This window comes from Ruditapes philippinarum, unplaced genomic scaffold, assembly GCF_026571515.1.
Source record: "Ruditapes philippinarum isolate M1 unplaced genomic scaffold, ASM2657151v2 ctg239_1_1_1_1, whole genome shotgun sequence".
NCBI lineage: Eukaryota > Metazoa > Mollusca > Bivalvia > Venerida > Veneridae > Ruditapes > Ruditapes philippinarum.
The window spans coordinates 222,846-247,422 of NW_026858173.1; the positions used below are offsets into that span (position 1 = coordinate 222,846).

General features: G+C 32.5%; 2 protein-coding genes across 4 annotated transcripts; one reads left to right on the forward strand and one right to left on the reverse strand.

Moving 5' to 3' along the window:
• Positions 1-304: 304 nt before the first annotated feature.
• Positions 305-11,877, reverse strand: LOC132752377 (centrosomal protein of 135 kDa-like). Its single transcript, XM_060742695.1, has 6 exons — positions 11,659-11,877; positions 10,511-10,625; positions 9,845-9,957; positions 2,618-3,086; positions 1,324-1,548; positions 305-1,001 (listed from the first exon to the last, which is right to left on the reverse strand). Exons 1-6 carry the CDS (start codon positions 11,734-11,736, stop codon positions 787-789), a joined length of 1,215 nt encoding a protein of 404 aa, XP_060598678.1. The 5' UTR covers positions 11,737-11,877; the 3' UTR covers positions 305-786.
• LOC132752370 (girdin-like) lies at positions 11,841-22,781 on the forward strand. 3 transcript variants are annotated; one of them, XM_060742685.1, is made up of 9 exons: positions 11,841-11,969; positions 12,173-12,266; positions 13,474-13,566; positions 16,681-16,824; positions 17,093-17,201; positions 19,717-19,781; positions 19,901-21,221; positions 21,406-21,627; positions 21,857-22,781. In XM_060742685.1, the coding sequence occupies exons 4-9, from the start codon at positions 16,729-16,731 to the stop codon at positions 22,096-22,098; spliced, it is 2,055 nt and encodes a 684-aa protein (XP_060598668.1). In that variant the 5' UTR covers positions 11,841-11,969; positions 12,173-12,266; positions 13,474-13,566; positions 16,681-16,728; the 3' UTR covers positions 22,099-22,781. The 3 variants fall into 3 exon arrangements, with proteins under 3 accessions (XP_060598668.1, XP_060598669.1, XP_060598670.1); XM_060742686.1 differs by lacking the exon at positions 11,841-11,969 and having other exon boundaries at positions 12,003-12,266; positions 16,678-16,824; XM_060742687.1 differs by lacking the exon at positions 11,841-11,969 and having other exon boundaries at positions 12,004-12,266; positions 17,093-17,183.
• The last annotated feature ends 1,796 nt before the right edge of the window (positions 22,782-24,577 follow it).

Genomic DNA, 24,577 nt, shown 5'->3' on the forward strand with positions numbered 1-24,577 from the left:
CATCCGCAGATGTGTTCATACGGCGGTTATCATGGAACCTTCAATGTGACACTTCCGTGCCATTCCATGAAAAGCGGCGTATGGTCCCCAAGTAATAAAAAGCGTGTGCCCTAAACGAGAAAACAATGGACGGAACTAAATAAAATGGAATTTTGAAAGGGGATCAGAGGTTATGAAGCCTGCGTATCACAGATAGGACGTCAAAAGACAAATTTAAAAAGCAGGCAACATATCCTAAGGGTGATTCAACATTATTCAAGTAGAAATATTGGAACCACCCATATAGAAAATGCCGAAAATGTTGAAACTAAAAATACCACAAGCACAACAATAATGTCGTGCTGAACGATCTTCAAGGATCGAAAATATAACATCATTGATTAAATGTACGGGGAGACTTTTTACAGCCGCCACACGGCACAAATAACACGGATGTGATCATAAAATAGATAAATACAGAATCCCTAAAGAAAGCCTTAACATTTTATACATTTGAGTATACAATGCATATGTAACAATGTTAAAAAAAGTGAAATTGGTCCTCTATTATATAAAGTTTGAACACTCCTTATAATGACAAAATAATGTTGCCTGTCAACCCGTTACCAAAAGAAAATATTTTGAAATGAAAGATCATTTATGAAAATGAAGCAAATTCATGCAAATATTTTTGCAGATAAAATTTACACCATAATATGATTGCATATACATAGTTGTTTCAAACCAAATGGCACGTCAAAACAATGCGATTGTCCGTAAAAAAATCCTTCACTAGCTGGTTGTTTTCTAACTCTGTGCTGCTCTAAGAAAACTTTCAATACCAGCTGAAGCAGCACGGTTCATGTCACATGCATATATTCCTTTTCCAGAAAGAAATCCGATATCAAAAATTCCACCTAGACCTTTGAACTCCGGTTCTGTTAATACTCTCTCACTTGCCTGATTTGGTAATGCATGAACGTCTTTGTGGTGGAATATTAATATGGCCATTTTAGATGACACTTAAAATAGAACAAAACAAATACAAATGTACATTTACAATACAATAATTATAGGCCATAATTGTTAAAGTGGCAGTAATGCAATCAACAAATTCACTAGAAGATCGCAAAGACATAACATTAAATCCGTTTATTGAAGCCTTGTTTATAACTTAATTATTCTGTATTAAAGGTAAAGGTTTGTTCCTTAGCTCAGTTGCTGATACAATCTTGTTGAGTGTTATAAATTAGATACAAACAAAATGATATTGTTTCTTCTTGCAACTTGAAAGCAAATCTAATCCAAGACATTTCATCATTAGGACTTTCAACTATATTATACCTTTTAAGTTTTGTATTGCTAATCCAGCGTCTGTTCCCAATCGTGAACTATTGATGCAGAACACAAAAATAGGTATTTGAGGGTTAACGTCAGTCTCTGTTTGACATAAAAGAAACTGAACTTCGTGTCTTTTAATGTTCAGTTGGGTTGCCAGCATCGATTTAAGCTCGTACAATAATGTAGCAATCATGCCGCCCTTTAGGTTATGAAATAATTGAACTGTAACTAAAATTAACAAATATAATCATATTCAATGTAAATTCAATACATGTTGACCAAAGGAGTAAAACTTTGTAAAATTTACAGGGTTGGTGATCACGTGACATATCGAAAACTGTAATGTTCTATCTCCAAATTTTCCAAAAACAAGTTAAATACACAATTTTGTCCGTAATGGACTGTTCTATCTCATTGGCATGTTATATTAGTGTTTCAGAGCTTCATAAATAAATTACAACGAAACCATCCTGTTCTATCTCCACAAATTTAGTATGTCTTGATAAATAGACTGTTCTAACTTACTGGACTAATCATATCATCGACAAATGTCACGTGACCTGTGGGATATATGCAACATACTGTTCTAAATCCAAAATTATCGTATCAAACATAGCATTAAATCATGTGATAACAGGACACCCGCCATGTTGTACGAAACATTTTGAATTAGATGGTTTGCTGTTTATTTCATATATTAATACTAAATTTTAAGCAAGGAAATATTAAAATCCACATATCTTTAACGATATTGAGTTGTTCTATCGACATCACGTTTAGTAGTTTTTAAATTTTCAAAATCCGGCAATAAATAAAAAAGTTATGCAATACTAAATCTTCACATGCTTTTTTCTCAAAAACAACAAATTGGCACTTAGAACAAAACGTTTTTAAGCGACGATGTATTCACGATAATATTGGATCACAGCTTATGATCGCGGCCATGCCTTAAAAGGTACATCATGGCGTCATGGGCGCGGTCATTAGCGTTGACGTAATATTACCTTAAAACATTTGTCAGTGATCAAACACCCTATAAATTCGATCATTTTGACAAATGCCATTATTTGAAGTTGTTAAAAAATGAAGGATTTACATCAAAAATATATGTTTAACTGATGTTTCTATATTGTAAGTCTCGATATTGAATTTTGTACTTAAATAAATTTTGGCAGGGTCATTTACATACACTCAAGTATGTTGTTCTGAAACATTCTATGGGGCAATTCTTTGAGAGCCATATTTTAATATTCGATACATTAAAACCCCGGAATACAGCCAAAGTATCGGTACTCACTTGTCTGCTTTGATTTGTCGATACCTTGCTCAAGCGCATTTTTTTCCGTTCTTAAAACTTTGACATTGCTTTGTAGGTTTTGTATTTGTTGTTCTAGACCTTCAGATTTTTCGTTTAACTCATTCAATTTGCTTTCCAATCTCGCATTTTCGTTTTGCAAATTTTGCAATTCTTCATCTTTGTCCATTATGTACTTTTCGTGTCTTTGTATTGTTTCTTTAAGTTGTACCTTTTCGGTTTCCAAGACCTCATTTGATTGTTTCAAAGAGTCAACTTTCGTTTTGGATTTTTCGTATGCGTTCTTATAATCCATCGTTGGTGAACCTTCATATTCTATATAAAACTTGTTCTTGCTATTGTCAACAGACGTTCCCTCTTCAATTCTGTAATACTCTTTTATTTTGCGTACGCATGAATTTAATCTTTGGAACGAACCGTACAATAAGTCACTTTGGCACAGTAAAGATGACTGTAAAGAAAGAAACGAAGTTTAAAATGACTGAATTAGCATGTTATTTTACTACACCGCTTTCAAATTTCTAAATTTCCATTTACTGCTTTAATCATATAGTTCATACAAGGTTACAGCAACAGGCGTGAAAAACGATTAGATTCAAAATGATGGAAAATGCACAATTTATTTTTAATAATTCAACACACATAGATCTATAATTATATTGATAAAAATGGTAAGTAAGTGTTTAAATGTCCGCCGGGTTTGAAATGAGTTTCCTAAAATATGTTACACTGGTTTTACTGGCAAAAATCATTTTTAACAAGAAATGAAAGGATGCTACGTAATCGTGTACGCTTTAGAAGGGTTGATCAATAAGTTTGTAAATACAAGCAATTTACTCGTATACTAAAGAACATGTAAATTATCATTATTATTTCACAGTGTACACTATAAAAGAGGATTGACAAATCATTTCCTATGATTATCACCTTAAGGCCGTAAAAAGTTTAAAAATTTTACATGGAAATATAACTCATTAAACATTCCTTTACTTAGTCTGGAATTTTTATCATCAAAACTATTAAAATAACAGAATAAACTAGAGCTATAGCTTAGGTGATTCATACCCCCATCCGCCACATACGCTAGGTATATTAAACAAAATTTATATGCATCATCTTAGTGTCCATTATTATGTCCTTAGCCCCTATCAACATGACTTCAGTTCAAAACGGAGGTGTGAGTACGAGCTAGTAACCTTCTCCCAGGAAATTCATGATAATTTGAAAGTGGCCAACAAACTGATGTCATAATCATGGATTTCAGTAAGGCATTTGATTAGCTGGATCATCACACACTTGTGAGTAAAATGGAAGGAATGGGCGTAAGTCACGAGGTAACAAATTGGGTCCTTCCTTCCTTAAGTCTCGCTTCCAGCAAGTTGTAGTTGAGGTTCAACTAGAAATGTGTCCATAGGACACGGGTGCCCCAACACTCCACTGTTTTGTCAATCTTATGCCTTTAGCTCAAATACTTTTTGGGCTACATGTGCCACTAGTTGAAAACTAAAAATTGTTTACTAAGTCAAGGGCAAGAACTTTACAAATACTGAATAAATCCAAAGGCAAACCCCAAGGTGTATAAGTACATGGCTGAACAAAATTCTTGCAAACTTTCAGACCTACCGGTCAAATAGTTTTTGAGTTAGGCATGAACAAGTTGAAAATTGCAAATTTATACTAAGGCAAGGGCAATAACTTTATCAGAACTGAAAAAAATCCACATGCAAAATCCAAGTTGCATAGCTTTACAATGATGTTGATCATTATTCCAGTAAAGTTGGTTATATAACTCAGGCACCCGACGAACAAATAACACAACATAATGGAAAAGTTTTCACTAATTCAAGGGCAATAAATCTGACAAAACAGAAACAAATCCACAAGTGAAATCCCCGCTGCACAGCTTCACATGCTGAGCAACATTCCTGTAAAGTGAATGACACTAGGCCAAATACTTTTTGAGATATGTGCGACACAAGTTGAAAACTGCAAATTTTTACTAAAGCAAGGCCAATCATTCTTAAACAGCTAAATATATCCACACAGAAATACCCAGGTACACAACTACACATGCTGATCAACATTTCTGTAAAGTGAATGACACTTGGTCAAATACTTTTTGAGATATGTGCGACACAAGTTGAAAATTGCAAATTTTTACTAAGTCAGGGGCAATAACTCTAAAAATACTAAATATATCCACACAAAAGTACACAGGTGTACAACTACACATGCTGATTAACATTCCTGTTCAGTTTCATGACACTTAGTCAAATACTTTTTGAGATATGTGCGACACAAATTGAAAATTGCAAATTTTTATTAAGTCAAGGGCAATAACTGTTTGAAACAGTGAAATTATCAATTTGATAATTTCACTGTTTTGAATTTAAGCCCGTTACGTTGTCACAGTGAAATACCAGCGTGCACAGTACTGGAAACCAGCTTAATGACGTGACGTCGTAAATGACGTCACGTAGTATTAGAATTTGGCGCGCTTTTCATTTAGTACTAGGATAAAATGTCTTTTTAAACGTTTCTTAGCATGTAATAAAAAGAAAATTTGTTTAGTTTAGTGTAAGATCGAAATATATGTCACCCCGTGAACACCAAAAGTTCATATTTCACTCGTGGCTGCGCCACTCGTGAAATATACCTTTTGGTGCTCACTCGGTGAAATATATTCCGATCTTACACTGAACTTAACAAATATCCTCTATATCCACACAAAAATACCCATGTGCACAACTACAAATGCTGATCAACATGCCTGTAAAGTTTCATGACTATTGGTCAAATACTTTTTTGAGATATGTGCGACAAAAGTTGAAAACTGCAAATTTTTACTAAGTCAGGGGCAATAACTCTAAAAATACTAAATATATCCACACAAAAATACCCAGGTGCACAACTACACATGCTGATCCACAATCCTGTAAAATTTCATGACACTTGGTCAAAGACTTTTTGAGATATGTGCGACACAAGTTGAAAATTGCATATATTTACTAAGTCAAGGGCAATCACTCTTAAACAGCTATATATATATATACACAAAAAAAACCCAGGTACACAACTACACATGCTGATCAACATTTCTGAAAGGTTTCATGACACTAGGCCAAATTCTTTTTGAGATATGTGCGACAAAAGTTGAAAATTGCAAATTTTTTCTAAGTCAGGGGCAATAACTCTAAAAATACTAAATACGAGTAAATCCACACAAAAATACCCAGGTGCACAACTTCACATGCTGATCAACATTTCTGTAAAATTCCATAACACTTGGTCAAATTCTTTTTGAGATATGTGCGACACAAGTTGAAAATTGCAAATTTTTACTAAGTCAAGGACAATAACTCTAAAAAATACTAAATACGAGTACATCCACACAAAAGTACCCAGGTGCACAACTACACATGCTGATCAATATTTCTGTAAAGTTCCATGACACTTGGTCAAATACGTTTTGAGATATGTGCGACACAAGTTGAAAATTGCAAATTTTTACTAAGTGAAGGGCAATAACTCTTAAAATACTAAATACGAGTATCTATTACATGCTTTTCGGTGGATTATAGAAATATATCAGTGATTTATAAATTGGTAATTTCACTGTTTGAAACAGTGAAATTATCAATTTGATAATTTCACTGTTTTGAATTTAAGCCCGTTACGTTGTCTCAGTGAAATACCAGCGTGCACAGTACTGGAAACCAGCTTAATGACGTGACGTCGTAAATGACGTCACGTTGTATTAGAATTTGGCGCGCTTTTCATTTAGTACTAGGATAAAATGTCTTTTTAAACGTTTCTTAGCATGTACTAAAAAGAAAATTTGCTTAGTTTAGTGTAAGATCGAAATATATTTCACCTCGTGAACACCAAAAGTTCATATTTCACTCGTGGCAGCACCACTCGTGAAATATACCTTTTGGTGCTCACTCGGTGATATATATTCCGATCTTACACTGAACTTAACAAATATTCTCTATATCCACACAAAAATACCCCGGTGCACAACTACACATGCTGATCAACATGCCTGTAAAGTCTCATGACACTTGGTCAAATACTTTTTTGAGATATGTGCGACACAAGTTGAAAATTGTAAATTTTTACTAAGTCAGGGGCAATAACTCTAAAAATACTAAATATATCCACACAAAAGTACCCAGGTGTACAACTACACATGCTGATTAACATTCCTGTAAAGTTTCATGACACTTAGTCAAATACGTTTTGAGATATGTGCGACACAAGTTGAAAATTGCAAATATTTACTAAGTCAAGGGCAATCACTCTTGAACAACTAAATATATCCACACATAAATACCCAGGTGCACAACAACACATGTTAATCAACATTCCTTTAAAGTTTCATGACACTAGGTCAAATATTTTTTGAGATATGTGCGACACAAGTTGAAAATTGTAATTTTTTACTAAGTCAAGGGCAATCACTCTTAAAATACTAAATATATCCACACAAAAATACCCAGGTGCACAACTACACATGCTGAGCAACATTCCTGTAAGGTTTTATGACACTTGGTCAAATACTTTTTGAGTAACGTGCGACACAAGTTGAAGATTGCAAATTTTTACTAGGTCAAGGGCAATAACTCTAAAAATACTAAATATATCCACACAAAAATACCCAGGTGTACAACTACACATACTGATCAACATTCTTGTAAAGTTTCATGACACTAGATCAAATGCTTTTTGAGATATGTGCGACACAAGTTGAAAATTGTAAATGTTTACTAAGTCAAGGGCAATTACTCTAAAAATACTAAATATATCCACACAAAAATACCAAGGTGCACAACTACACATGTTGATCAACATTCCTGTAAAGTTTCATGACTGTAGGTCAAATACTTTTTTATATATGTGCGACATTAAAGAGAACGGACGGACGGACAAGGATAAATCTTAATGCCTCCGCACAAAAATCAGAAATTTTACCTGTCTTCTCAGGTATCCACCAAGGCTTGCTATTAGGTCCCTGCCTTTTCCTTTCCTATATAAATGACCTACATGCATTAGAAATATGGGAAAAAGACTTGTCCATGGAGTTAAAGCCTGGCAAATGTGAACTTCTCAAAATAATAAGAAAAAGAAACCCTGTAGATTTCCTTATGCCCTCCATAACATTCAACTTAACTCAACCCAAGAAGCAAACTACTTAGGGGTCACTATTAATCAAGACCTATCATGGACAAAACATATAAACAATATTAAATCTAATTAAATAACTATCTTAGATTCATTAGAAGAAATATTAAACTGCACATCAGACCTATGTTAGACCTCAGGTTGAATATTGCTCTATAGTTCGGCATCCTTGGCAGAAATACTTAATTTATAAGATAGAGCAAATCCAAAGATCAACTGCTAGATATATTTAATGGTTATGACTATACAAGTAGTGTCTCCAAAATGATAACTTAATTGGCAAACCTTTGAGCAGCGTCGAAACATCAGTGCTGTATCCTACTTGAATAAAATCCAAAACAACATTATCTTTGTTGACCACCAACACCTTACCCAAACAAGAAACTACCTGATACTCTACTCAAGGACAAAATACCATCAAAGTTATTTCTTGTCTAGGAGCAGGCGGCTTTAGAATAGCCTTCCTGTTACTGTTCAGTCTAGCCCCAGTTTAAACATCTTTACTGAGAGACTTGACCTATGCTACAAATTCTAATTTGCACACTTTGTTTTTTAAATTAATAGTCTTGTAGTAAACTTTTATTATTTTATCTTTTTAAATTTGCATATTAATAATGTCTTTATTAACATTTCCCTGACAACGCGCCTGCTAGTCATACTTTGAATTGATGTAGAGATGTTTGATTTTAATTCTAATTCCTAACATCCGGAAACTATTTTTCGTGACAGTGACCTTGATCCAGGGGGTCAAAATGCAACTCGATCTCTTCATAAGCTTGATTATAATACCTCATACCTAACTCTTGTTATTGTCCAGAAATTTCTTTTTGTTTATTTCAAGTAGCAGTACCCTTGGCCTAGAGCCTAGCTAGATCTCTTCATAAAATTGCTATATGCAAAAATTATTTCGAACTCTTGTCATTCTCCAAAAAGAATTATATTTTTAGTAACATTGACACTGATCTTGAAGCCATTGGGTTTTAGGCTTGCAACAAGCCAAGTTCTATAACAATATCTTAATTTTTACTCTAGTCAATAAAAATAAAATAGAAGCTCACACAGCCTAAGGTTATGCTACACCCAAAAAAGCATCATTATATGACTACAAATCAACATGCCTAATTGTAGGGAACGTACAAAGTGTTAATGTTGATTTAATTACAAAATATTAAATTCTGACATTAAGTTGTGCGAGTTTCTTTTTTGATAGCTGATTTGAATGCTGGTTAAAGTTTAAGTTTTCTGATATGAAACATTGTGAAAATCTTAAGTATGTTAATTGCCAAGAACTTCTATGTTTGATAAAATTGATAATAGTTTTAATGATTTACTTATGTTAAACTTTTTGAATACTTATCAACTTTTTAAAAAAAACTTTTCTAAAATCGCTACATTCTATAGCTTTCCATATTTATCAAACAGAAATATTAGAATTAACAAGATTGCTGCGCAATCATCATAAACAAACGAAAATTATGTTGATATATGTTAAACTGTTGTATTAGAAATTACATGAATGAAATATGTAAGAGCACTTAAAGATAACAGATAAATTTACGACATACAGCATACATAAGTGTCGCGATAGCTCAGTTGGTTAGACCACTGGTTGTCACTCCTGAGGTCCCGGGTTCGATCCTGGGTAACACCCTTGGAATTTTTCAGAGACACTGTCAGTGTTTCCCACCTACATAGAGGTGTACTGGTAAGAAATCTAGGTACTCCTCGCATGTATCAGTGCTATACACTGGGCATATAAAAGAACCAAGGGGTCTATTCCATAAGATTCCCTTGTATCTCAAAAGATTTCTCTAAAGTGATTAATCTAAAGTCATGTCTACGTCCCCGTGAGGTGTTTGACATTAATGGATGATAGATACTGTGTAATGGTTTCCTTCTTAAAAAAGAAAAAAATAAGAATCCCTAAAGAAAGGTCAAAACAGCAAAGTTGAAAATGTTGCAGGCTCGGTTTGACTGAGTCTTATAACTTTAAAAATAAAATAAACAAACGACAATAATAACAACCTGGACACTTCCAAGAAGTCTTTGTGTGCTCTCTTGCCATTTGCTTGTACATGTACAGTGACAACACCTTATCGGCTCTTGACCTTCATTCTTTTTTATGGTTCCGTCAATGTCTACAACAAAAAAGAACAGCGTATGATTTCCATTGTAAACATTGATAAAAATTTCATATAACAGAAACCGATCAAATCTTAAACCTCTAACATAAAAAGATGTTCTGATTACACATCCTTTCTTGTTGCAGATTTGCCTAAATTCAATTCCAATACAATTACAATTAACAGTTTGTCTATACCGCGAAATGTCTCATACGGCTAAAGTATTCCTATGATGCATTTTTGTTTCAGATTTACATCGCTTTATTCGAGTGATTATTTTTTTTTTTAAATTAAAGGAAACAATATCAAAATGACATAGCAGAAAGCTGAGATTTTAATTGCCTGCGGGTATAATTACACCTTTAGATTCGGTAAGTTAATCTTTCTGCATTTTATATTGAAAACAAGAGCTCTGCTGGAGCGGGAATGGAACATTTACAAGAGGTTACAGAGCGGTAGCAAATTTATTGTTGCAGTGACTATTTTTATGCATACTGAGTTTCGTTGTCTTTTCAAAAAGGTAACAGCACTCATGAAGAACAAGCGCATAAAACTTTGTTTTATATACCTCTTACGCTAACATTATCCTTTATTTCATAGTAAAGTTTGTCTACCAGAGCCATTTGAGTTTGTACACTATGGCTGATACCTTCAACAGCTTTTCCATGCTCTTTAAGGAACCTCTGAAAAGTATGTATTTAGATAGCTTATAATGTAAGTAAAATTTTTAATTTTCCAAAATCACGAAAATTATTATCATAGGACTCTCTAGCATAACTTTCTTACATCCTTAATAGCCACTTTTAAGAACTGAAAAAACTTACTTCATAGTTGAGGCGCATTTCGTTAATGTCAATTGTATCAAGAGGGCAATGCCTGCCCTAGATCGCTCATCTGAGATACATGGCAAGAAAATGTCACAATATCTATTTTTAAATTGTAAAGTCAGTAATGAGGTCACATTATGGTTGTCATTTTTTTTTAAACCAAGTCGTATGATTCTCGGTCATTCTCACCCCGTAAAATGTCATGTTGTAAGGATGAATAGGTGATGAAATGGCTTCCATATCGGACTGTAATGAAATACAAAACATATATAACAGACAATTATAACACAGTCAAGTAATTGTCCAACAATATTGACCTGGCACTTCATTAACCTTCGAAAAGGTCATTGGATAAACACTTGTATCTAACGAATATATCAATATATTTGTGAACTTAACACGCCAGTGAAGTGTGGTGTTTTGATACAGATGCCAGGCTACCGATCTATAGGTCTCTGGATCGATTCCTAACCAACACCACGTGATGAAGATACATCAAACGGTCATTTTTGTGACGAATACTCCACCGCCGCTGCTATGGATCCACATGCTGTGGATCCTTCGCAGCGGCGGTGGAGTATTCGTCACAGAAGCGTGATATGGCCAGTGCGGTGGGTATAAACCGTTTAATTATAGTGAATCGGTGTTTTGAACAGAAATCAAAATACAACTTTGTTTACATTTTAGAACATTTACGTTACATAAATTGCATATTCAGCGCCATACTATTTTCACTTACAAAACATTCAGAATTAACACATGTATGACACAAAGTCATGTAAAAAAAATAAAAAAATATAGAATTCTGAGGCATAGTGATTATGTACATGTAGTTGGTCATAAATATTTAATTATTAATAACTTCAAAAACGTTTGAAATAATACTCACATCGATAGACTTTATTTGACGTTGTCGCTCCAACTCTTCTTTATCTTCTTCCGCTTTCGAACTATTCTTATTTCCCATTCTTTACTGTATAAAAAGATCTAACTTTTATTACAAACTTTCCTGTATTGTTATTTGTCTCTCGATTATTGTACAGGTATTATTCGCGCTAATAATTAGATAGACAATCTTCCACTGATACCGTCTTGCCAATACAGGAATTCCAACTTTCGATTTCAATAGTAAAGTTCAGTGTAGGTAATGTATGCGACGTAGTTGTAGATCAATAGCCGGCGGCTAAACTTATACTACGGGTAAACAATACACACTGTTTTCATTGTTTAAATGGATTTACATGTGCATGTTCCATTTTATGCATTTTATGACCTTGGAGTAGTTTAATATTTATTCAAATAAATACCTTAATAAAAGAATTATTACTGTAAACAATACCTTTACAATTTAAACTTTTATTACGCGCAAGCTAAAATATGTGTTTTTTCTTTTCTATTTTTAGAAAACGAAAGTAGAATTCCCCTAAAATTAAATACTTTTCGTAGAATTTACGTTCTCATCCGGTGTATATAATGAAGTAAATAATCAAATACAAGGTAAGATTATATATATATATTATCTTTAGATGTTTCATGTTAAATATAAAACTAATATCATTACATTTCAGGTATATAATTAATTTTATCAAGTTAACTATCTATCTATTAAACACAGTGAGTTGTTATCTTGATACGGTAGTTAGAATTTTGTATTTAATTTTATGCTAGAGATAACATACTGATTATTAGATAGCTTTTTATATTCAAATATATATCATTCTATAAGTAAAATATGAAATCACCGGGGCAAAAGCGGTGTCCGTTTTTAAATCAATGCGTGTGGTCGAGGGATTAGAGTCGATGACTTCTTATCCAGTTACCTCTCTGGCGTTAGTTCGATCCCCGGGAGATGCTTTGGTAGTTTAGCACTAGTACTGGTGTAACTCTCCAGGAACGATGGTTAGGAAACAATCCGCCTATATGCCTGAAATACTGTTGGGAAAAGGCGTAAAATGAAACAAACAAACAAACAAACAAACATTGGAAGAGGGGATCATCTGAGTGTAGATCTTTACAGGCGTTTTTTAATTGAAAAAAAAGACAAATTCCCTGTCATTCCCCGAGCGTCGCAGTCGTGCATTTCTATGATAGGGAATGTTGTTGTTCTATATGATACTTTTATTCATTTTTTGTTGCTGTTGTTGTTGTTTTCTAGTGCGTTTGTCCGTTTGGTGCATATACATGTCAGAAAATTCACCAAAAACTTTATTTGACCAGCTGATGTGTGTAAAACATATTTTCTGCCCTGCAGAAGTTATTGATAGTTAAAGTAATATATTCTAAATGCTAGCCTTTATTTCTGAAGAGAGAGACATATTTTCTTATGAGAAGGAAAATAGTTTACTCATAATGAAAGAGAAAATTGTTGCACTCATAACAGGAGAGAAAAGTAATATACCCATAATGAAAAGGGAAAACTATTTTAATCATAGTGAAAGAGGGTAGTATTATAGTCAGGGTGTTACTATTGTATTCGTGAGGGGATGTATCAGAATTCTACTCAATAATGGGAGGTAAAACTATTATACTTATAGTGTGAGGGTAAAGTATTATACCATTGAGGGGAAGAATTCGGGTAAAAACTTTTACACATGAGGGAAAGGAAAAATATCATACTCATGAGAAAAAGAAGTTTTAAGAATAAAATAATTATATAAGACTACTGTATAATACTAATTTTCATTATTTCTTTTTACATGTTCAGGATATCTCAATGGGCAACACCCAGTGCAGCAGACGACATGTAGAAGGACGTCTGAAAAAATAACATCATTTGATTCCGATATATAACGTCAAGGTAGCTTATTACAATACCTGTATTAAGCGTTGTAATAATTTTAAACAAAAGCCTGGGGTGCGTTTCATAAAGAATCGTAAGTCTAAAACATAAGACTAAAGTAAAGTATGGAATTAGATTGCAATTAAGAGCGTTTCAAGAACTCTTGTACTTAGGATTAGTCCTAACTTTTAACTTAAGATAAAATTTTAGTAATGGAGATAGAAATAATCATTTGCTCTTTATCCTGAAATAAGTCATCGTCATGTGAAATAGTGTAGAATGGCAGATGATTAAATATAATAATGCTGTAAAATTGACATTTATACATTAATATTTCTTATGTATTAGCTTACTTCTAATCTCCTTCATATCATTAATGTTATAATTGTAACCTTGACCATGAACAATTTTTCTACTTTCCTTTAAAATCATTCTTAAAATCATTTCTTGAAAAATATTCTATAGATATTTTACTCAAACGTAAAATATCCTCTTAATATTTATGAGACAAATATCAATTCTGAGTGAAGTATTTTAGAATACTGCTCCTAGTATAAATATACAAACAAACGTCGATAGCGGAGTTATTTATTACAAAGCATTTGAACGATTGACCATACATTATTTTACTGTAACGAAAGAAAAGATAATATCTATTTCCATTCTAACATGGTAATAAAAAAAGATAATCAATAAAAACATGTTGAACATTATTAAGCATAGAAGTAATTTATCTTACGTCATTTGGTTTATATGACGTCATATCTGACTTTATATTATGTGTTATCTTTCCTTGTTCACGCCATGCTTAATTATTTATGTCTAATGCACTTGACTGCTTTATCTGTTTATATAGGGGAATGATCTGAAGCGTGTTTGAATTTTATATATATGTAAATATTAAAAATTATTGAATCTTGAAAATAAAACATACGCCAAACTAAGTCCGAGTCACAATGTCAGTCATATACTATGAGTAGTATGGATTTTCTTTACTAATTAATAAAACCTATCAATACACTGGTTAGCAAAAATGAACATGTTTATTTTAACAGAAGTTTTATTTACCTTAAAAATATTTAATTAAGTCATATGCACGTAACCAATACTAATTATAATTCATATTGAATCAGTGTAATTATAACAAAAAATATTAATATTACAGGTATTAATATCCTTTTCTTCACTTATGCCCTTTATTTTAACATATAGAGAATAAAACAGGAGCTGCAATGTTTTTTCAGCACTTGTTTTGTTTTTATGACTTAAGACAAAAGTAAGGAGTGTCCTGAGGCACCTATAGGAATAGTCCTAAGTTTAGTCTTAAAATTGTACTTAGGACTTTTCTTGAAACGCAGTTTTATCACAGTTTTGCACTTACGACTATAATTGGTCCTAAGATTCTTTATGAAACGCACCCCTGATTTGTTTAATTAAAGCGCAGTATTTATTTTGAATAATTTGCTGCATTTACTCACTATCGAAACAGAAACTGCATTGTGTAGGTGCACGAACATCTAAATGTTACAGATGATAAAATAAAGTTCAACAGGCTATATAATTTGAGCTATATAAAATAGATACTTGGCGAGCATTCAAATGTGATTAATGTAGCTATTAGTAATAGAATGGTATGCCAAATATGCTGATAAGCTAAGTATGCGTTATAATGGTGGGAAACCAGATTTTGAAATTGTGATTTTATAGCGTTAGTTTGAATTTCGGCTTTTTCATGGGCTTATATGTTTCATTCTTGCTTCATGATTTAACAATAAAAAGGTACTTTATCACATCCCCGGTGCATTTTGGCGGCGACGTGGCGTCAGTTGCGTTATACAAACTTATGGTAAAGATGCGATTAATGTTAGCGTTACTCTATAGGCGCGTAGAATATTAAATTCGTGTAAATTCAATACTTACTTAATTGATTAATTTGAATAATTTGATACAACTGGTTAAAAAAAATCAGTATTGAATCTACACTCATTTTATATCCTCTATATCGTTAACATTCATTTCATATTGAAGTTTAAGAGAAAAGTGCAGCCGTTACATACGTGTATATGAATTAATTTAAATATATACAGAATTAATTATTGTATTTGTTTTGTCTTAATGTAATAACAAATTTTTTATTTAATAAACAGAGAAAAAATACCTAAGTGTATAATGTTTTTTCTGCTATTTTGTTATTAATTTCATATTCGTGTACATAGTATATGAAGACACGCACCGATGTATTTAAAGTGTCTATATCCTATAGATATTTAACGTTATTAAATGCATATTTGCAAGTCTTAATTGCAGGCGTTCGTTTCATATTACAATATAGCAACGTCTATTGGACATTCATAATGTTTATATAACTACATGTACTGCAAGTGTATTATAAGTTATATATGGCCCTTTATAATCGGTTGTTTGGAAATATAACCAGAGTCGCTAGGCCATATAGCCTGTCAAAATATCTATCACGAATTTATGATATAGCAAGCATGATTTTTAAAGAAAAAAGTTAGATTTCTTCATAAATTGACAAAAAAAAAAAAAAAAAAAAAAAAAAAAAAAAAAAAAAATTCATAAATTGACAGCAGACGTGTATATAAATCTATAAAAACGTCAGGATTAGACAATGAAAGGACGTTATAACAAGAACTTTTTATATAGATCATAAAAAGCATTATATCACTTGATAGACATTTAAAGTTTTTAAGGCATTTTTGAGCACCGAAGAATCCAGGTCCTTGCGGAATTCGAACCCACAACGATAAGGGGAAGTGATTAACCTTAACACGGTCACGGACGTCCCCGTCATTTTTAAGCAGGTGAATTGTCTGAGTACCACGGCTGTTTGCTATATAATATTAGTCACCAACCGTTTCCACGTGGCCATATAATCTGTCGAAACTTGTTAAAGGCAGTGCTATGTATCACCAATGAAGATACAAAACACATAAGAAACGTTTATACTAAACTGTGAAAGTAGGGGTTAGTTACTAATTATCATGTCATTTTAATTGATGATAAGTTAAATATTTTCTCTTTAAGAGGCATGGAATGGAACAGATGAAAATACAAAACGTATTCTGCAAAGGTTTTAAACGCTTTTTTTTCTTTATAAAAAAATAGCAGATGAAACTTACCTAACCAATAAAAAGCAGTCTGGTGATCAGTGACAACATGGACACTCCCGACGCAAGCCGTTTTACAATTTTACATCTTCCTATTCCCGAGAAGAATTCTGATACATGTGATCAGGACATCAGCAAATGGAGGGTATGTTTGCGACAAGATATCTCAGCTGTTTCTTTGAAAGAATTAAAAGAAATCTATAGGGCAAAGCTTAAAAGAGCCTGGTTCAATTGACAAATTGCGTATTCTTTACAAAGTTAACATGTCTCACAGTTTCTCACTCTTATTTGAGATCTTTTATGAAATGGAATTCAATTTATTTTAAACAACGCGTAGCCATATAAGTAAAAAATTACTCACTGCTATTTTCCATTAAATATATGCGAATATAAATAAATTTCGTTTTTTGTAGGATTTGATCAGTATGGTAGATAATTCCGTGACAAGTATTGCAAATGATCTTGATATGATACATGCTGCTGTCCATACTGCTGTTGAAAAAGGTGAAGATCACAGTCAAAGTAACTTATGTTCTATTTAAATTTTATTACATGAATTATTTGTTTTACATATGCTGTATGTCCATGTTTCCGTCTCAACTTTGTTTCCGTTCATATCTTGTCATTTATTGATGAACTTAAGAATATTTGTTATAGATGTGTAGTCCATTGTGAAAATGTGTCACGGCCATGATTAAGGTCTGTAGCTCAAAAGTCAATGTCACGCTTTTAATTCGAATAAATGGTTTCATTAAAATGCACTGATGTACGTGTCCGGTCAATACTTCTGTCTTTTTTTTTTGGAAGGTTTAAAAATACTAGGCATTGATATATTAAAGGTTATGAATTTTTATAAAAGTGCACCGATGTTCGTGTCTGGTCAACTATTCTGACACTCCTTGGTGACTTAAGGAGCTAGATATATAGTTCCTAGTTCAAAGGTCTATGTCACGTCACACGTGTAGATCTAAAGTCGTGACATGATATTTTATAGAAGTGTACTGGTGTTCGTGTACGGTCATCAATTCTGTCAGTCCTAGGTGAATTTTAAAGTTCTTATTTATAAATCATGTGTTGGACGTAACGACAACGTGTCGCGAGCAAAAATCAGGTCTAAATTTCAAAGGTTACGGTCACACTTGCATTCCATAGCGATGCTTGGAATTGTTTTAAAGATAACTGATGCTTGTGTCCAGTCAAAATTCTGTCATTTCTGAATTAATTTCTGAATACATGTAACTTGGCAAAAATATAAAAAGACATAATAATGACGTGTCTTGCATACGAGTCAGGTCTCCAGTTCATAAATAAAAGTCACACTTGTATGTCAAACATCATGAATGTGAATATATGATCATCTTTGTGACAAAATTTGTAATACCTAAGATAAACTTGAAATCAATTTTTGACAAGTGACGAGTAAGAACAGGTTTGTAGCTTAAAGATCAATCTCACACTAAGACTTTCAATGTAAGTTTCATAAAAGTACATTGATGGTCCTATCCAGTTAACATTTCTTTCACAATAACTAAGCATACTTTTTAAGCACATAAGGAAAACTTGTCACATTCAACTGCCAGGTTGACAGTTTGAATGTGAAGCTTATACTGGGGTGCCAAACAAGAACATTGCTGGTTGTGTCTGATCATCTTTGTTATTCGTTCATGGGTGTTTTTTTGAAATAATAAAGGTCAAAATTTGTTTATGTTTCTGTTTTTATACAACCTTTTCCTAGTTATGATGCCTGTGTTGTAAGGTAAATGACCATTCTATTATAAGTTAAGTTCAGGTTACGATTAGTGTTGGGAATCGGAAGACAAACTCATAATCGATTAATCGGAACAATCGGACAGGCTCTCCGATCAATTAATCGGAATAATCGGACTGAATGTTTTCCAGCATAACTAACTAGAAGATAGAAATCATTATAACTTTTATTTAATATAAATTAATGTTTTATCTAATTGTCTGTTTAACGTATTACAAAATACAAATTCTTCAGTCAGGGCACAGTTTACATACATGTAATGATTTTCATATTCATATTCAGAAAAATCAATGTGTCCCTATTGCCAGCATTTACTTATTTAATCAAAAATAAAGTTTTTATTTAAGTGCCTATTTCACAATCGAGCTTAAATAAATATGGTTAAACTAAGGAAATTTTGAGATTCAGGGTTCCCATTCCTGTGGGAACTATTCATGGTCATATAAATTGTAATAAATTATTAACTGCTACCAATAATTGATAAAATGTATCTATGTGATTAATAAATTAATTTAATATGCATGATCAGGAATAAAAATGTAAGTTACCATTTCACATAAAAAAATTAATTATTTTATTTCATTTTTAATAACAGAATCGCCGTACCATAAACGGTGTCATGGTAAATATAAGTTTAGAAGCCTTAAAAATTTATTATTTAACATTATAAATGGACAGAGTAACAAAGATTGTTACAGTAAAATACAGTATCAGAATCCGATTTTAATTTAAACGGGTGGGGTACCTTTATTTGCATATTCTTAACCACAAAGCTTGCACACAACTTTAGCCATGTCCAAGTTATCACGGGTAGCGCATCCTTCAATATTCAGCTTGTGGAAACCAAAATGATTCCATACATTTGATGATGTTTTCGTGAAGATTGAAGAGTATTCAAATTAAATAGCGCAAACCACAAAGGAACAAAAATTAATACTAAGCGACAATCGATTCTGTTCGACCATAATCGATGTCGGCGACATTATCAACATACCGATCTATAATCGGATAGCGGCGACAATCGGACCATCACTAGTTACGATATTAACATTTTTTGGTAGTTAAGCTTATGTGTTTTCAATATAAAGGATATGGTCAATTTCATACTTCACGCATACTTTGCATGATAAAAAATTACTTGTCCAAACAGGATTAAAATAACCAAAGAATACAACAATGGGAAGTTTACGTAACTAGAAAATGCTATTAAAAAACCATGTTCCCCTTATTGTAATTGAATGATTTAAATATATTTCATTTTCTTTCAAGATGAATCAGACAAAAAAGTATCGGATGAAACACAGCCTTTACGAAATCTACTTATGTGCTTGGAGGTATGTATTCATCTTTCATCTTTATCAAAGCTTTTTAAATTGAGTTTCTATTCGTTTCAATCCAATTGAGTCACATGTTCAAAATTCGTAAATGTCTGAACTACTTGTTTTTGTTTCAGAGGACGGTTTTGCATCATAAAAGCTTTTCTATAGCGACTGTCAATAAATGTCTGCAAATTGTGATCAACACGATAGCTCAAGTTAGCGGGTCTTCGGTTGAAAAGTTTGAACCACTATCGCTTGATACAATTTATAAACAATCACGAGCAAACGAAAGTTATCAAGGTTTACAGAACTGTGAATTAGAAAACTTTAAGCGGGATAATAGTGAATTACAGTTAGAGGTCAGTAGGTTACACAAAGAAATGTCTATCATTGAAAAGAAAAAGGAGGGATTTGAGGATGAAAATTTCAATTTGAGGAAAAAAATAAAGGTACTCGAACAGTATAACGAGGATTTACAGAACAGGAGTGATATATCTGAAAAAAGTATATCAGACTTGAAAGCTGAACTTTCAAACGTTCGTGTTGAAAACAAATATTCATCCTCAAACAAAGATAAAATCGAACGTTTAGTAAAAGAAAATAAAGAATTAACTGACAGATGTATAATGTTACGTAAAGAATTTGACGAAAAAATAATGGAAAGAGCTAATGCATATCAGAAAGACATAGATGACTTAAGAATGGAAAGTGATCTTTCGACGAGTTCTGTCAAGGACAAAGAAGAGGAAATCACACATTTGCAACAATATAATGAAAGGCTTTTAAAGGAGAATGCAGAGAAAACAAAAGAAATTGAAAGTAATAAAAAGGAGATGCAAAATTTGGGAACAGACAAAAATGATCTGGAGACGAAAGTCAAGCAATTGTCTTCTCAGTATAAAGATGTGGAGTCTAATTCGAACATGGAAAAAGAAAATGATCGGCGGAAATATGAAGTCACAATAAACGACTTAAAGGCGCGGATTGAAGAGAGCAACAGGCTTGTTGTAGATCTTAAAGATTTGAAAAGGAAATATGAAAATCTCAAGCAAAAGCATGATGATGTCAAACAAAAATTACAAAGGACAAACGAAGAGGAAAAAATACTCCAGGCAAAACTAAAGGACCTCGCAGGCTTTGAATCAAAATGCCAAGAAATAAGAAAACAAAATATCAATCTCGAAGAACAAGTCAGATACCTTACAAAAGATAAGAACACACTTCAAAATAAATTTGAAAAAGAAAAACAACAACATGAATTTGAAGCTGAAAAAAGGAAACAACTATCAAACGAAATTAGATCTTTAAGAACAGAAAATGAAAAAATGCAGGCAAATATAGTCAATGCTTCAGAACAAATGCAATTTCTGACAAACGAAAACAGTCGTCTGATTAAGGAAAATTGCGACCTTGATGAGGAACTTAAGATGTACAAATGCAAAAAACTTGTTAAAGGTAAAATGATAATTCAAGTTGGTATTGATTATATACATGTATTTTATATCAGATTAGGGTTAAATTCCATTTTCAGCAATGTTTTAATAGTAATATAGGCTATATGTTTGACTTGTAAAAATTAAGCAAGTAGTGTATGAAACGTTTTGGTATTGATATTGACAATACTATCTTTTTACCACAGTGCAGTTATATTATCAACGAAGAGGAGAGCTTATTACAACTGTTGAAGAAGAATTAACACGCATTTTGAAACAGAGGATAGAGTCAACAGGCAGATTTGAAATAGAATTCCTCAAATGCATGACTGCATCAGAAGTGGTTCCAGATTTGCCATTATTGCTTCTTTGCATATGCGCTTCAAGAATTGGTACGGATGCCGCAAATACAATTCAAGGATTAAGATGTATGTAATAAATCTTTTAAATTATTGAATAATACGTTGTTTAAATGTATTTGAATTCAAATGTCCAAATAGATTAAACTTCAGTTGTATGTATATACAAAGCACAGTCTGACATTGTTTTATTGATGCATAATGAATTTGAATGTATGACTTAGCTACGTATTGGAAAGTTTGTAATGGAACAATCTATGCTAATTCTTTTGACTAATATTTTTCTATTTTATTTCAGTAACACCCAAGGTATCGTTACTTATCTTCCATCATAAGGATATACACGCTTTACCAAGCCAAGCCAGCTATCAAGTTTTGACTGGAGGGGAATATAAAACTATGAGTGGAATATTTGACTTGGCTTTCTTGTCAGGAAAAGGAATTTACAGTTGTCCTTTGAATGACACTAGTATTGCCAAGATAATTACTTTTATCAATACGGAATATGTTCAAAGTTCCAGTGAGGGATTGTCTCGATGACTGAAATAAACGTTTTCCTCTTTGTAATGTATTTAGTGTATTTATTTCAAGTGTCAGAAAGGTTTTTTTTAATATACATATATTTTGATGCATATCATAACGCTTCCAGTGCAATAAGGGAGTGTGTTTGTTTTTGTTTGTTTTTGTTTTGTTTTTTATGATTTTTTTTGTACTTTTTATTATGCCCCTCCCCCCCCCCCGAAGGATGAGCATATACTCGCCGCTTTGTCCGTCCGTCCGTCCGTTTTTCTTGTCCAGGACATAGAAGTGCACTGCAAAAGAATCATAACTCTGCCTTGCCTAATTTTGTTTATTGCCATTTTTTCACTTTTCATATTTACACTTTGAACGTTGTCCAGGACATATCCCCGACACTGTTAGAGATATGAACAAGAAACTTTGTAGATAGATAGATCTCATTAGGTAAATAAGCAGTGGAAAGAATAGTAACTTTGTCTTGTCTAAGTATGGAATTATTGCACTTTGAACTTTGTCCGGGTCATAACTCTGAAACTACAAGAAGTATACTTTTCTGTGTCCAAGCATCACCTGGTTCATCCGGTTCTTGTTGTTTTAGTTGTTGTTTTCGTTTTGATTGAACAAAATGTGCAAAATGCTTTCTAGTTTGGATTATAGTGCGATATTTTTATTGGACTTTTAAGAAATATATATGTTAGATCTGCTATGTTTGGTGTTGTTTATTCATCCTTTTCCATTTCTTTTTTAAATTATGTTTTACACGACGACTATTAAAATTATTAACTTATGGAATAAATGTTTATTTGATAATTATTGGAAACATTTCTTAACCTTATGCAGTTATTTAAATGACACGTTTTACATAAATAAAAAACGCCTCCACTTCAAAATTGTGGTTTACGGTAAACCGAGCGGATAGAGCGGAAAGCCGATTCAAACGGCTTATTGTAAATATTGTTTATTTTCTTGTTTTGTTATCATTTAAGTTGTATTTTTTTCGAAAAACGGAAAATGTAGTTCCGTGTAGGATTAATTTTGGGCTTCGAGTGATCTAAGCTGTTACAAAACAAATTATATGAAACCCGGGAGAACTTTCTCCCTGACGAAGCGAACGACGATTTGTAGAATATTGTACTTCCCAACCTTTGAAATGCCATTATCGGATTTCTTGAAAAAGTGTGTTAGAAAAATATGAACCCGTAATAAGAACTTGTCCTTCGTGCAAGGTGGATTTCATAAAATTGTAAATCAATATTTTTCGAAAGTAGTGGAACCAAAGTGCAAGAGATGGAGCGAAAGGGTCGATGTTGAGCGCAAGGCGATATTAATTTGACGTATAAGGAGGAGCGTAGTCTGAATTTTTATATATAAAAGTTACAGAAGTTAAACAAGACGTGATCAAGTGTTGAGACCGACACGGTTATACGGTTATGTTTATTTAAAAACTTGTGTCCGTGCAAATTCGACAAATCGAATATTTTCAGTTCTACAGCAAACAAATGTTTACCAGCAGGTACGTGTAACGCGATTGTTCCCGCCAAAATGTTATGTTTTTCGAAAAAGTAGATATTCGCGGTGCAGAACAGAGACAAAATTATGCAATACACGGGGCAATGAAATTAAATGTATCACTACTACCGAGTTCATCTTACTATGACTTTCTGTAATAATTAACTCTAACGTACATGTTCAGGTCAAACACAAATAAGCCACGTTTTCATGAAATTGTAAGACAGTGTCAGTCGTTATAAGAATATAACATGTGTTTCAGTTATGTTTCAAGATAATTCTTCCCTTATTTAGCATTGTTGTTTAGTTTATTATTTTCCTCTCAAAGTGTTTATAGAAATGTTAACTTTTATAATAAAACACTACAGTACAAATCTTGGTTTAAGAAAAATTAAGTTAAAAAACTATCTGTAAAATGTTGTTTCTTAATTTATTCACAGAGAATCTATGAACAAAACGAATGTAATAAAAAAGGCAGTGCTCAGTGGGTTACGGACTAAAATTATCAATAATTCATAGACCTAGCTATAGTAGAAATACAATAATATATTATCATATTTCTCCGGCTTCACATTTTGGTACGTCTATTTTAGCTTTGAAATATTTTATTTATAGAAAATTCTTAGACTACGCTCTTTACGCCAATTTACTGTGTAAGTACTTATTTTGGCGGGGGTTTATATTTGGCTATATTGGCGGTCAGGGTCAGTAGCGCCAATTCAAAACACCGCCAATTTAAAGCACCGCCATTTTAGATCATCGCCATTATTCTTTGAAAGGTAGACAACTCATGGTAAAATAGCTTTGGTTTGTCCGAGTAATCTCCCTTGATTATTTGTAATAAAAATAAACATTACAAGTAAGCTGAAAAGAATTTGTTTATTTTTAAGTCTTGGTACGAAACTCATTTAATTATATATCCATATACTGTATTTATTACGAAGATGATCACACGACGAGAAACAAATCTAAATGTCATATAAAAATCAGA